The 14945-nt window shown below is 48.0% G+C and overlaps 1 protein-coding gene across 2 annotated transcripts; it reads right to left on the bottom strand.

Moving 5' to 3' along the window:
* Positions 1 to 2492: 2492 nt before the first annotated feature.
* CCDC198 (coiled-coil domain containing 198) lies at positions 2493 to 14568 on the bottom strand. Of its 2 annotated transcripts, none has more exons than XM_074865257.1 (6): positions 14264 to 14568; positions 11088 to 11164; positions 7104 to 7190; positions 6313 to 6411; positions 5721 to 5973; positions 2493 to 3237 (listed from the first exon to the last, which is right to left on the bottom strand). In XM_074865257.1, exons 1-6 carry the CDS (start codon positions 14478 to 14480, stop codon positions 2993 to 2995), a joined length of 978 nt encoding a protein of 325 aa, XP_074721358.1. In that variant the 5' UTR covers positions 14481 to 14568; the 3' UTR covers positions 2493 to 2992. The 2 variants fall into 2 exon arrangements, with proteins under 2 accessions (XP_074721358.1, XP_074721359.1); XM_074865258.1 differs by having other exon boundaries at positions 5721 to 5886.
* Between the last annotated feature and the right edge of the window lie 377 nt (positions 14569 to 14945).

Genomic DNA, 14945 nt, shown 5'->3' with positions numbered 1-14945 from the left:
GCCTACGCCTTGCTCCGCACCACTAAAATCAAACCCCATGCAGGTTTCCTCCTCATTATCCTTTAAAACTCATCCCGCACCCGTGCCTGCCAGCCGGGATGCAGCAGTGTTCCCTGGGGAGGCACGCTGGGGTCAAGGCCAGGGGCTCTGCTAAAACACAGACACTGGTTTCTGTGGTGCGTGACTTGGATTGAAGCTGTGTGTGCTCGGTTATGCTGAGTGGCAAGTTTCATCCTCTCCATAGGGTGACTCAGCCTTCAAATGATAAGCTAATATTGAGCACTTGGAATAACAGCTCTGTAAAGTCTTCCTTGCTGATGCACATGCATTGTGGGTTTTTTTTCCATCTTCTGTAATTTGTAGAAAAGTCTAAGTTTCACCTTTAGTAATAGAGAAAACATTTTCATTTCCAGCTTCTGGAAGGATGTTTGAAAACATGAGAAGAGGATGAGTTGCCATCTGCCTCTCTACAGGTTATGATGAATTAATACAATCAAGAGCAGCACAGTCAAACAATTTTGAGCACCAGGAGTAGGAAGCGGGTTTGCTGATTTTATTGCCTCCATAAGAGCAAATTTTGCACACCATAAGTTGATAAATTAATGCTCTGAGTCTCTTCTCTGCACAGTCTGTGATATGGATCGACTGGTCCACATATACTTCTCTGTGGGCAGCACTCTTCCCCAATGCTGGCAACATGATTATTGGAAAACTAATCAGCTCTATCTGAGATAAATTGCATTTCCACCAATTATAGCTTAATTGTTGACAGATGGGAACACAGAAGGGAGATGTGTCACATCATTAAGAGAACAGGTGTATAGACAAGTGCCAGATTAATTGTTCCAGCCCATTAAATCATTGACCTTTTCAGCATACACTCAACGTTGAATTCAAAGCTCTCACGATATTTCCAGCTCACACACGATGACTATGTTTATCTGCAAAGTTCTCAGGGGTGTTTTTAAAACACTCCAGACATGGACTCATTAGCCACAAGCAGTTCTCCTTTCTCATTAAAATAATTTCTCTTCTTCCTCCTCCTCTGCATTGGGGTTTGTTTTCTTGGCTTTTCAATGAAATCACGCATGGTGTGTGGGATTTCTCCTAAGAGCAGTTTTCTCCATGAAGCTGAGTGACATGCTGTAATGGGTTATACATTTAGGGATGTCAAAAAGAGAGGTGAAATCAGGACAGAGAAGCTCAGTGCTGGGCAGCTGTGCTGAAGGCTCCAGCTTTGATTTGGGACTTTGGCTATGATTTCCAGCTCCTGCTCTGCCTGGGATTTTCAATAAAGCTTGTGAGAGACAAATAGCTAAATACCATTGAAACTGAGTCAGCTATGAGTGTCCAATTACCCTAAATATGTGTAAAAATGTGTCTCCTGCTCTTTTTCTGGCTATGTAATCCAGGAAGCTGAGGATGCAGCGCAGACACATCCAAAACAGCTTTGTGGGAGGTAGCACAGGTTTGAGACAGTGATGCAGGACATGCTTCATCTGTCCTGAACTACCCAAGCCCTGCGCTGTCCTGGATAATTGAGAACTGACTCCAGATCTAGTTATTCTGGATGTCCTGACTTGAAAAATAAGAGGATAAGTTTTCCAGCTGAAGGAAATGAAAGTCGTGTGATGATAATTGTATTTGTTACTCCTGGAGTCCCTGCCCTGTGGCAACGAGCTGATTTGAAGATGTTTTAACCCCTGGTAGTTTTAGAGAGACCAAGTGGAAAGCAACCTAGGGAGACAAGCAGGAGGTAAGAGGAAGAGTTAATGCCCTTTGCCAGCTCTGCAACTTCAAATGGAGGCAAAATTGATGGTGGGAATCAGGCAGGTATTTTTCCCCAGGGCCAGGGCTGATGGTGGGTTCTCTCCCTCCCCTGTGTAGCACCAGTCCCTGATATAGCCAGTTTGTCATGTTAAAGTAACATGATGTGTAACTGAAATCTCATTTTATACATGTGCCTGAATGTGCTTGAATGACTTACTGTGTTCCACAAAGATGATGCACCTTTACTGTACTTTACTACAAAGACAACCAGGTAGGAGACAGGAGAACTAGGTGAAGTTCCTTCTCAGATAATGAATGATTTTATAAGGAAAAGCAGATAATTTTATGAAAAAATACATTTTAGGAGAGATGGAAACTGCAAGAATCTCTTTGATAGATCTGAAATGCTTCATATAACCATCTTTTTTCAATATGCTTGGAAATGTCAGATGGCAACAGGGCAGCTTGTTCAAATTCTTGGTGGATGCAGCAGCCTTGACCAACACCACCGGGGTATGTGTGTGCAGGAGATGCTGGAGATCCCTCGGTTTCCACCATTCGTTGTGCAACACTGAACCCCAGACAGAGAAGGCAAGCGAATGAAAGCCAGCATTTTCAGAAAATTTTCCATAAAACTGCAGGTTAGTGCTGAAGAAAGTACATGTATTTTTGTGTCCGGGGCAGGGGAGGGGAGTAAATTTTTAAAAAATGTCAAAAAGAAATTTTAGAAATGCCAGAATATTTATTTTAAAGACTTCTTAAATGAATCGTTTTACCTTGGATTTTAAACTGTGCTTTTGTGGTTTAGGAAAGGATACAAGGTTAAAAACAAGTTAAACAGAAAGGTTGAGTAACCCAAAGGCAAGCAAAACATTTCATTTCAGCTAGAACTTAATACTTGGAGTTAACCCAGAATATTTTCCAGCTTCTGCTTGGGTTTTTTGCCATCCTCCTCCTCCCCCCTTCATTGTTGCTCAGCCCAAGCCATTTTCTCCCCAGGTATTTTGATTCAGCCACATAACCCAGACAGTCATTATTCACTCTACATCAGTGATCTCCTCATTTCCAGCGCTCCTTTCCACTGGCCCATACTGCCAGAAATGCCGCTTACCACAAACATTATGTCTCCACCCTCTGTCCATCCATCGGGGGGGGGGGGTTCAGCCCCACCAGAGCTGGGCCTTGTTTCTTCAGCACGTCTCTCTCACCTCAAGCCATGCCACTAGAAGTCCCTATCAAAGAAGTCATCAAAGAGAGAAACTCTCTCCGTCTTTGTTCTCACAAGCCTAGGTTTGTGGTAAATCTTCTCTTCCCCTTCCCACTCCTCGGAGCCTGTGCTGGAGGTGTCCCAGAACAGATCCCTCATCTGTGGCTCCCTGCAGAACCACAGGTCAACCTTCCTGCTCCTGCCTGGAGAGAGTTCAGCCCCATCATGCTGCCTGGAGAGTCCTCCACCCCACGTGTTTCCTTGGGGAGAGAAAAAAAAAAACAACCAAAAAACATAATTTTGCAGAGCTGCATGCACAGTTCCCTACAGTTTAGCTGGAAATGGCTATGGGCAGCTGGAGGCAAGTGAAGAAGATCCTGAGAGGTGCCTGTAAGACCAGATCCCATGCTCGGGGCTGGGCAGGGTAAGGTGTAATATACTCAGGATTGTATTTGGTGAAATTATAGTCTGGCAAGAGACAATATGGTTTTATGCCCAAGCAGAGAGAGCTGAGCTGAAGAAACACAAGGGAATAGGAGCAGCCAAGTCTGTTCCCCTTTCTCCTGGTGAAAGTTCACCGTCCAACAAGTTTTTCACTGCTTTAAGCCTTTTTGCCCTCGGTGATACATTTCCAGCCCGTGCTGAAGGTTGTCACGCGCAAGCAAAGCAGAACAAGGCTTGTGCCCTGGGAATGTCCGTACAAAGTGGTGGTTGAGATCCACTTCGATTTCCCCTTTGTTGGGGACAGTGAGGTCACCTTGTGTGCCCTGGCATCTCCAGCCCCCCAGCTGCTCCCCCAGCCTGCGCCAACCAGGGCCCTGAATCTTAGATCAGCATCACAGCCAAATCCAAAGCACCTCAGGTCACCCCTCCAGATTTATTCTACGTCCATTCCTGCTGCTCGCCCGTCCCAAGGTGTGTGCGGGAATGAAAAGCCCCTGCTCAGTGTTTGGTGGCATTGCTGTCACACAGACCGTGCTGTGCTTCCCTCCTGCACTACGGCGTGGGCTGCAGCAGGACAACGTGCCCAAGAGAGGCTGTGATCTGTCACCATTAAATGACTTTCACCTGATGCGTTTTCACGTCAGACATTGAAAGTAACACGGAGCCATGGCTGGAAATCATCTAACCAGGAACATCTCACCTTAATTACACATCACCCAGAGGGATGCAAATCTGTGATGGAAATTACCTGGCTCTGGGCAGTGGGAAGCGGTTTCCATATAAAACTAGACCTAAAAAGTGATTAACGTCAGTGACTGTAACGTTTACCCCGTGGTCATTTAAGGATGGCAGGAGTCCAGAGTCTACACCATGCATAGGAATGCAACATATTGGTGGACCATGCAGTGATGAAGCCAGGAGCAAATCTCTGACAGCTGTTGCTCGAGCAGCTCATTCTCCATTTCTTTCTCCTGCTGAGCCTGGTTCCAGCTTCCCAATGTGCCCAAGGGTGCTCTGTCAGAGAAGACTTACTGCAAGGTTCAACACCCCAAAACTTATGTGGGTACCCTCCTTCAGTCCTTCATGCGTGTCAAGGAGAAGAGACAAGGCTGACTGTTCTCCCAAAAACCAGTGTCACAAGGCACCTGAAAATAACCAGCGATCTCGAATCATCCAGATTTTCCTTTTGCTGCAGGGGAACATCACACTTCCTTTCTCCAGAGCAGAAAAATTTGAGGTGTAACCAACCTGGTGCAGTAGAAGAGCTCTTCTGAAGATCACCCTGCTTGTCCCCAGCTGAAGATTTGAACTGGTTGTTTGCTTCCCGTGCCCTGGTATATTTTGCTGGGGAGCCACACAGTTGTGTACCCACCGATTACTGCAGCTACCAGGGGTTCAGCCCTGTGCTCCCTCCAGGAAGGGATCAGCTCCACGCCTGCACGGGGCAATCGCTGGGTCAGTGTGGGGCTGGGGCTGGGCTTTGGCTCCTCAGCTGAGGATGGATGCATGTTGCAGTATAGCCACTCTGCTAGAGTAACTCATGTCTTGTGCTTGAAGGAAAGCTGGCAGGGCACATTTTAATCAGCAACTGCCAACCCTGCCAGACTGACCACTGTGATGTTGTCATAACCTACGTCCCCATGAGCACACCCCAGGCTCGGGCAGGAGGTGTTCACTGCTGGGGCAGAGGGCAGGAGGCAAAACCTGGTGGAAGGCTTGACCTTTGGGCAGTTATTTTCTGGGTTTTTTTCTCTTTCACCCCTTTGGCCATCATGTTGGGGGAGCTTCAGATGTTCCCCACCAGCCTGTGTGTTCACCTGTGCAGCAGTCTATATGCTCACCTTCTGGGATGCTTTTGCCTGATGAACCCTCTGACTCTCCAAGGATGTGGGACCCTGGGGACACCCTCTGTCCTCATGCTCAGTTTGCTGTGCAGGAGATCTGTGGGACAAGCTGAGGCTCTCTTCCCCATGGGAACCTGCTCCTGCAGGGATCTGGCCCTAAGGACTTTGCTTTTACACCCCTGGGGCTAGTCCATGGCTCTTAATTCCCATCTACTCAGGTCTGTTTGGATGCTCTCAGAGAAACAGCCCAGAGACCTGCACCCCATTCTGACGCATCCCAATGCTTTGCTTTACGAGTACATCTCCCAGCCTTCTCCCTCCTCCCAGCTTTTTGAACTTGCACTGTGTTATTGCAGGAGGTGGAGCAGTGGAAGCAACTTCCACAGGGAAAATTCTCTGATGACATTTAAGAGGCTGGTGAATTTTACATCTCCTTGGAAAATTATTCTACTTACCATGGTCGTCTCCATGAAAATGCTGATTGTGCTCAGCAGGGACGAGGTCTTGGCTTTCAGCACTGTTGCCTCTCTGAAGAGTGTCAAGAACTTTCTTCGGGCTGAATTCCTTGATTTTTTGTTTATTGATTTTTGCCTCCCTGTGGAGATTTTGCTTCAGCTCTGCCTGGGTTTGCAAACGAGTCATCAACAAGCAGCAGAGGAGTGAACACGTTTTAACAGCTCGAAGTGGCATATCATTAGGGGGTTGGTGCTGAAAATGATTATGCAGTTAAGTACTTTAACCAGGGCAAACGGCATTTGCCAAACTGGGTACATGACAGAACATGACCTGCATGGAGATTTTTGGTTTGTCCATGGGCCATGGTCAAAAGAGGGCAAAGCATTGTAAAAATCAGAAGTAATTCCTGATCGCAGGGGCACTGGGGATGCTCCCCACATCTCCTTGGCCTGACCCCCTGGGAAAGCTTCATTTGACCTTACCAGCAACAGGCTTTAAGCCTCCTGGTCCTTGGGAGAGACACCAGGGATGGGCAAACCCATGTCCGAGAGGAGAAGCCCCAGCCTATCCCCAAATCCATCTCAGCATTACCTCTCGGCGCCTCCGGATCAAATCCAGCATCTGCAGCTTGTGCAAGTGCTGTCGCCTTCCAGGGAGGTGTCTTAGGCTTTGCCCCCTCTTCTCAAGAGCCTACAAGGTGTTTAAAAATGTAAATAAATACACCTGCACTTTCTGAAAGAGAAAGGAACAGCCACCAGATTGCAAACCCGCACCCGGCCCCTCGGGCGCTCCCCGGATAAAGGCAGCAAGCGTCTCCCTGAGTAGTCAACTTGCAGAAATTTATCACAGATTTCCACTGTGCTAGCAGTTTATCTCACAGCTCTGGGGCATGATGGAAAAAATCTTCATTAAAACAATGTATACATGTTTCTGGCCCCCGAGGTGTTACTGCTTTGAGTTGGCTGTTCAAGATAATCTCATGATCTGAAGGGAGGAACCACTTCAGCATGTTTGGGGTTGCAGGGAGTGTTTACAACACATAGCACTGGCAGCCTTCTCCCTGCCAACTGCAAGCGATGGGTGTTCAAGTTGCTCAACCATATAAAAAAGGTGGTCCTTAAACCTTTACCCTCAAAAATATTCAAGGTTCTGGCTCAGCAGATCTACCTCATCCAGGGAACGGTCACACTGGAGATTCAGAAACTTTCGCCTTATTTTGTATCCTTTCACCCACACACCAGTGTTTCATCTGGTTCCCAAGCTCAGCCAGGGACAGGAGCACAGCTGGTGTAAAACACCAACTTCTGCTCTTTGGGGTGCCTGAACCCTGAGAGCCTGCAGCCAACAATGACCCGTGCACAGAGCTCAACCCATGCCCTTACCTTCATTTTTGGGCTTGCAGCCACTTCTTGCTGACTCCAGGGCTCTGCAGGAATGATTGCTTGTGGAGGGCCAGCGGGTTCAAGCCTCTACAAGTCCAATATTTATAATATTCAGCATTGCTTGTTCCACACAATCATAAAACCTGATGTGAAACTACCTTGACATTTTCCCAGCTCCAATTCTGACCTGGCTGCTTGGGATACAGGAAGGAGATTAGCATCTCTAGCAGATGTTCAGTGAGATGAGCATCTCCTTTGGTCCTTTAGGAGTGGACAAAACTGGGGAAATCTTCTGCGTTACTGTCAAGGCAGCAAAAACCCAGTTTGACATGAGTTTCATCCCTGTAGGTATTTCTCTTTGAGCCTCAACAGTGCCCAAGGCTCCAGCTAAGACCAGTGAAGACAAACCCCAGCCCAGATTGCATCATGTCAAAGCTGAAGCATGGCAAGGTATCCTAATTTAATATAAGACTCCTAAACAGGTCATCTGAGGGCAGATCCCAGTTACCTGAGACCCAGAGCAACATTCTCTCTTTTATGTTGGCCTAAGTAAGACCTTTCTCTGCAGAACTATGCATGGTACAGAGTGCCTTTCCTGGTAGCTAATGAAAGTGGGCAAAGACTTGCTTTACAGACTGCTCTGAGCATGGATTTTTATCTTAAGGAGCTAAGTTGCCTCCTTAAATCATACCAAACTACTAGATCATACTGGGTCATTTCATGGCTCGATATTGCTAGTGTCCTCTTCTAGGATGGGAGCTCCATACAGCTTCCATAAAAATTAAGAGGAGCATCATCAAGGACTTCACCAGTAAGACCTGACTTACTTTATGTGGAACATCATTAACTCCTTGAATATGAACCAGTGTCAATAAATGATGACACGTCTCTGCCTGCACTGAACTGCTGACAAAGCCTGAGCTGTAATTTTGAAGCATCCTGTAAATCAGTGCAAAAACACAGGAGAAAAAAAGTCAGCAACGTCAGGTAAAGGGGGAATTCCCCGTCAGCCCCAAACGCCAAGTTCACATGTCTCAGCATCAAAAAACCCTACAAAACTGAATATGAAGCTTAAAAAATGGCACTAGATGGCAGCAAGTGACACCACAAACTGCAGTCTGGGCTGTGCATCACTCCTAGATGCCACCAAGGCAGCCAGCCCGGCGTGGCTGAGGGCAAATCTATCCTGCATCTATCGGCTCATCTCACTGCGTGTGGCAGGGAAGCCAAGTTTCAGGCTTTCGGCTAAAGTTGTGTCGCAGGTTGGAAAACTGACTCTTTTCTTTTGTCTCGGTGAACCTCACGGGATTTTTCTCTGGAAATTTTCTCAGACCGAAATCCTCTAAAAGTCCTTCAGCAGGCCACGTCATCCTGCTCTGCTGTCTTTGAAAATATTCCTGCAGGGAAAAGGGCTTTTGCTGGTGCAGTTTACATCCCTAACAGCAAAGGCAGAAACATGGTGTAGGATTAACATTGTCGTCGTCCTGCAATGAGTATTATCAGTGTTTTAATAATACATAAATATGGCCGTAATGGAAATAAGATCAATGACAAAAAATTATATGCTGGTAGGAGATTTTAAATGAGGCTGGGATTCCACATGATAGCTCACAGAGCATAGCTGGGCTCATTCCAGGTGCTGCTGCCTCATCCACCAAATCCAGGGACACATTATTCAGTAGTCAGTGGCCGTCTGTGCTCTCTGAAGCCACCAGTTTTGGCCAGAGCCGCAGCCCCTTGTGAAGGGGTTTTAACTGACCCTGTCTGGTGACTCTTCTGTTCTTTATTATATTCAAAAGACCTTAATCACAGCAAGGAAGGTTTGAGCAATACAGCCTTGCTTTGGTGGGTTTGCTGTTGTGGGATACGTGCAGAGGGTTTGTCACTGAATTTTGGGAAAGTGGAGATGCTCTCAGGGAGGTGAGAATTTCCCTCAAGGATTTGAATTGCAAGGGGTTAGATAGGTGCCTGGGAAGGAAGATGACCAGTGCAGACAGCTGAGGGGCAGCTCAGTGCTGGTGTAACCCAGGGGAGTTCCAGGGCTGCTCTAAGCTGCACCCAGTGCTGGGACAACCTACAGGAGGGCCACAGAGAAGCACAGTTGGGGCAAATACATCTCTTTCATGGGTTAAACATCCAAGAAGTGTGTTTGCCTCTGTTTATCCCCAGCCACCAAGGACTCCCTCCAGACACCTAATTAGGTGACTGGTGTGCCCTGTGCAGCTGGGCTCTCTTATAGGGGTACAACATTGGTCCTTAATTGCTAATTGGAAGTCCTGTCTAAATAAGAGCATGGGGGTGGGTGGGTTATTTCCAGCACCTGATCACTTCCCCAAGCAGAACATCCTGCTGCACCTGTGCTTGGAGGGGTCTGCTTATGTTTTCCTCTTTCCCTGCCTGACTTTATTCCTCTGTGCTCAGGTTTAGAGCCCCCAGACCTGGGCCAAGCAGCAGAGAAGAAACACAGATGAAAGCCTCAAGCAGGGCCTCTAACAGAGAAAGATCTGAGGAGCAAAGTGGGGAAGCTGCAGCTCTGGGGCATCCAGAGTGGGGCTGACATCCCTCCCTGACCCTTTGTGAGCATGTAGGGAAGAAGGGAGAGCTCAATCTCAGCTAAACACCATCAGCTTTGCATCCTCAACAGTGAGCAGGTAAGAGATGGGAAGGTGGAAGGTGTTGCTGGTTGGTTTTGGAGAGTGTGGAGAAGCAGTGAAAATTCAGAGAAAGCAGTGTGCTTCTCTGGGTTTGGGTTTCAAATAACCTGATTTATGGCAAGAAGTGTACAGCCCTGGTTAGCCCTGTGAGCATGTGATGGGGTCTTTCCAAGGGCTGAGCCTCACCCAGGTTTTGTACTGTATAAAAACATCAGTGCAGAAAAATGTCAGCACAGAAAATGGATGCGGAGGGGTTCTTGTCACTCTTTTAAAAAATGAAATAGCAACTCTAACCCTTGTGTAGTACGGTACATTAGCTGTGGTTCCTTTCCTCCTCTGCAGTAAATTATATGAATACAAAAATATTTCTGGAGCTTTAGTTATGCTGTGGTAACTCCTGTGTGTGGGAAAACCCTGATTGCCAGGTCAGGTAGAGTCATGGCTTTCAGGGCTTGGAGGGGAAGGGATCTGGGAAGTGTGGGAAGGGGAAAGGAAGGAGGTCAAGGAGGAGTGAACAAGGGTGTTTTATGTTTGTTTGAGGGGAAATTTTTTTAATATCTAGCTAGAGAGGTGTGTGTGTGCTACATACCATGCTATTGAGGGGAGGAGGTGAAGGTATGTGCAGGCACACAGCACGCGTAGCAATTCTTGAAACCAAAAATAATTGCTCTGTACTCTCACCAGCCCCTATTGCAAAGCATATCTGTCTGCTTTACCTGCCTCTCTGCCCTTAAGCTGATGCCAGACCTTGATGGGATATTTGACCAGAAGAGCCAAAACCAGCCCCATGGGATGCAAGTTGGATCCCTTCTGCAAAGGGCTTGTTCTTGGCCACGTTAGCCCCATGGGAGCGCTAAGATTTGGCTGCAGGTACCCAGACACCACAAAGGAAAGTGGGTCATTACATGGGAGGGGGCCTCATGGCCAGAGCTGGGACATGTGTCCTCGTTATGGAGTCTCCATAGCACACCAGGGCTGGCCCGCAAGGCACAACCCACGGAGTCAGGCAGGAAGACAAAGGCGGGGCCTCGCTGTGTTGTCCCCTCTCTGACCGTTTTTGGAAGATGAAGTCCTTGCCCTTGTGCTAATGAACCAGAAATAGCCTCTCTGTAGCCAGCATCCCAGCTCTGCCCCAGGTATCAAGCTTGGCCTGGTGATAAAGCTCATCTGGGGATGGTTATCTAAAGGTAGGACCTCCTACTTGCACTGCTGTAGGATATTTGTTTCCCTACCATGGTGCTGTGACATGTGCCCATGTCCCCAAGCACAAAAGCCCATGTCAATGGATCAATCGGAGCAACTCATAGGGAGCTTTTCAAACTCGCCTTACTTGAGGTCTTCGAGGTGGGTGCTGTTTAATGATGCTGGTTTCTCCCTTTTCCGGCACGGTGTTGAAAGCAAGGGGCCCTTAAAGATTAGAGAAGAAATGGACGAAGTTACTTCTGGATGATCATCAACTGCTAGGCTGTACTCAGCAATGGTTTTCTGCCCTGGTTTTGGGTTTGCATGTCCCACTAAAGTCTCTCACAGTGTACTCCAGTAACACATGGTATAAATTATTCTATTAGCTGTAGAAATAAAGTGAGGATGTAGCTGTGGTTCTAACAACTGTGTCTGCTGCGTACCTCTCCTACTTCCCTCTACAACCCCTCATACATACTATACATGACAATAACCATCCTCCGTATCCCCTATGGTCTCCCCAAGTCCCTGGGGCTCCCGTGTGACCAAGGGTCCTCTTCTCCTCCTGTGGCCTGTGACCATCAGCTGGTCAAGAAACCTGTGAGCTTTGCTGCTTCCTCACTGCCTGCCCTTTTAAAGTAGGGAACAGGCAGCAGTTTGGGCCTTTTCTTGCTGCTCGGTCCCTGAGACTTTATTATTGGGGTTTTTTGGTGGAACTGAGAAATATCTCTGATGCTTTTACTGACCATGGCAGAGCTGGGTTACAGCCAGCCAGTGGATTCAGAAGTTAGTGGGTTACAGTCAGACAATCAGTATGATCACAGACCCTCATCTTTGGAAATCAGCATGAAATAACATGTTACACCCCAGTGATCACCAGTTAGTTATTAAAGCAGTGCTTTTGCTGGGGCCTGGACGTGATCTGGGCTCCAGTATGTTCTGCACTGGTGCTCTCGGGTGGACACTGCTGCCTTTTTTTTTTTTTTTCTTGCACAAAGAAATACTCACGTGCAGTAAGTATTTCTTTTACAAAATAGTTTCTCTATCCCACCTATTCTCCAAAAAACTGTCTTGGTACATAAAAATGCCACTGTATATGTGGAGTTGAGTGAGGTGTTGCTGAGCAGCTCCTGCTCCCGCATGCTGGGACCCCTGAGGTGGGCCACAGGAGAGGACAGTTGGGGATAAAGTGCAGGAATTACATTATGGTTGGTGCCAAATTTAATAGTTATATTCAAAAGAAAAATAATAACTTGGAGGTCACTTTATGGAGGCTTCAGTGGTCCCTTTAAATGAGCCCCATGGAACATTGCCAAGGCAGGGCTCTTGGAGAAGAGACAGAAGGTGATGGAGGGTGTTGGGGTATGGGAGGAGAGGGTGACTCCATCAGATAAATGATTGCTGGGCTCTGCTGAGCACCGGCAATGATTAACCACTGAGCAAAGCTGCGGCTGCTCCACACATGCAGGAACGGGAACCTGGAGTGAAAATTTACAGTGCGGGTGGCTCCTCCGGAGATGGACTTCGGCTGCCGGGGAGCACACACTGAAATAGCAGCTTGTAATAGCAAAAGGGAGGTTATTAACTTACTGCCTCTCAATCTGCAGGACAAATGAGCGCATAGGGAATTTCTAAGGGGGAGGTAAAACGTAATGAGGTGGCTCATGGTGCTGGGAACGTGGGACCCAGCACAGGCTGGGCTGGGGCTGACGAGAAGCTTTGTCTGGTGAGGTGTATGGCTTTGGGGAAGTTATTTCTGCCTTATGAGATTTGATGGTTTGTGTTGTATTTGTTTGGGTTTTTTTTAGATTATTCCCTCTTACCCTATCCATGCATATGTGTTGTAGGAGATTTGCCCCTATCTTGTACAGATACAGAACTGGGAGCCAAGTACTTGCTGCCCTCAAACCTGCTTAGTCCTGGGGCAGGGATGTTCCCTCACACACCTGCATGATGCTGGTGGGGATGGACCATCATCCTTCCCACAGAGGGATCATGGGGCCCAAGCTGAAGTCATTCTTGTGAATTTTATTTTTTACCCTTGCACTTTAGCAGCAGCAGATCCTCCCCTCCCCAAGGGAGGAATCGGGATTTAATACAAGCCAAGGTGAACCCTCATAAACCACATAAAACCTATTCTCTTGGAGGCTTTGCTTATTTAGAGAGCAGCTCAAGCTAATACATTGCTCAAGTACTCTTGAGCATACTTTTTTTTATTTCTGAAAATGAAAAGTAATAGAAAATGACATTTATTGAAGGGGTTTTAAAGTTTTTTATAAAAGTACATAAGTTTTACAAGCACTTGTTAAATACTCAGTGATGATAATTTTCCAGAACAGGAATATTTGGTTGTTCTTTATGTCATGAAGTACTTTAAACCCCCTGTTGTACAGCCAGGCCTGATCCGTATTTGCCCCAGGACCTCTGGCTCCAGGAGCATCACTACTATTTTGCCAGAGGTTGATTTGCTTTCCCCTTCTCCTGATGCTTCTCAGCGGCTGATCCTGAGGGAAATATCCGGCCCCTGGTGAAGCAGCGGTGCTTAACGCTGCTCGGAGTGTCAGAAATTCATTTTTGGAAATGGAAAAGAGGGGAGCAGGGTGCTGAAGCTGCAGATCCTCCTTCCTCTGCATTGCCCTTTCTCAAACCACATGGGCGTTCATGGGGGTTTCTTCCTACACTCCCCTAACGTGGCCGTTCGTCACCATCCACCACCCGAGAAGGGTTTGGGTATGGATGGAGTTTAAACCCTGCTGTGAAAGGCTGCGGGAGAGGCTGCACGATGCCACTTGCAGAAAAACACAGGCAGCTATGCTATTCACCGCCTTCTGCCTCTTGGCTTATGGAAATTAGCCCTGCGCAAGACATGGCTATAATTTATTTTAATGATGAATTTTACCTGCTAGGCACATTACCCAGAATCTAATTCTAATTAAGCTAATGATATCGATATGCCCAGTGGCGGCAGGTGAGCAGAGCGGGTGTGTAACCGGGAGTTACAGGGCTGCTGTACGAGGACTTGCTCAGATGCAGGCATGGCAGGTCGATGATGGGGAGTGGGGCTGTTCCCAGGGGGATGACTGATGGGAGTAAGGAGCATGGGATCTGGGCTCTGGGGACTGAGATGTTTGCCAAAACAGGCTGGGGGAGAAAAAACAAGTTTTCCCAAAGCTAAAATGTCCTGGAAATGGCAAAAATCTACTGATTGACGTGTGCACAGACCTACACCCACCCCGCACCGCAGCAAGCAAACCCACAGCCCCAGCTGATGCCCCATGGGTCTCTGCCCTGCGCTTCACAATAATTAATTGATGACCCCCTTACCTGCAGCAGCTCTCCCATACCAGGTCTCCCGGAGCGGTGGAAGTTCCCGGTGAAAGGTGGGTTTTCCCCACTCCGCCGTGGCTGGTGGGTGCAGGCTGGGCTCTCCCAGCACGCCAGGGAGCCTGTATGGAGCAGCGAGAGTGGGCAGGTCCTCCCCGACACGCATCGGTGCCACCTTGGTCACCTTGGGGTGTGCCTTGGAAGAGCTCAGGCCCATTTTGCAGCACGGTGGCTTTGAAAGGAGAAGGAAAACCCCCTCATACACCTCCCTCCCTGAACATGGAGGGATCTCTGTGAGTGACTGCTGGGCCCGGGGAGCCTCCTGCCGGCTGCGAGGCCGAGGCTGGCTCCCACGGATGTGCCCACACGTCCTTCCCGGGTCGGTTAAACATTGACCTGTCCCTGGTCATTACTCCATGGGGAGGAGAGGTGGCTGCTGCTGACAGAGAAGTGGCCAGCAGCTCAGGGAGGCAGCGCCAAGCCCTGGGGAAGCTTTATTTTTTTACCTACAAGTGATTTTCAACCAGGGGCTCCACCTCAGGTGGCTGTTGGCTGACCTGGATGTATTTCTACAAGCAGATCTTGCTAAATCTTCAGGTTTTGGAAGGATATTAAATCCTTGGAGCACCAGAAGGGTTAAAGCATCTCCCACCCTGCATGGGAGAGGCAGATGGGGGACAGG

Source organism: Strix uralensis, chromosome 4 (genome assembly GCF_047716275.1).
Source record: "Strix uralensis isolate ZFMK-TIS-50842 chromosome 4, bStrUra1, whole genome shotgun sequence".
Lineage (NCBI taxonomy): Eukaryota > Metazoa > Chordata > Aves > Strigiformes > Strigidae > Strix > Strix uralensis.
This window is presented reverse-complemented; position numbering and strand designations above follow the sequence as displayed.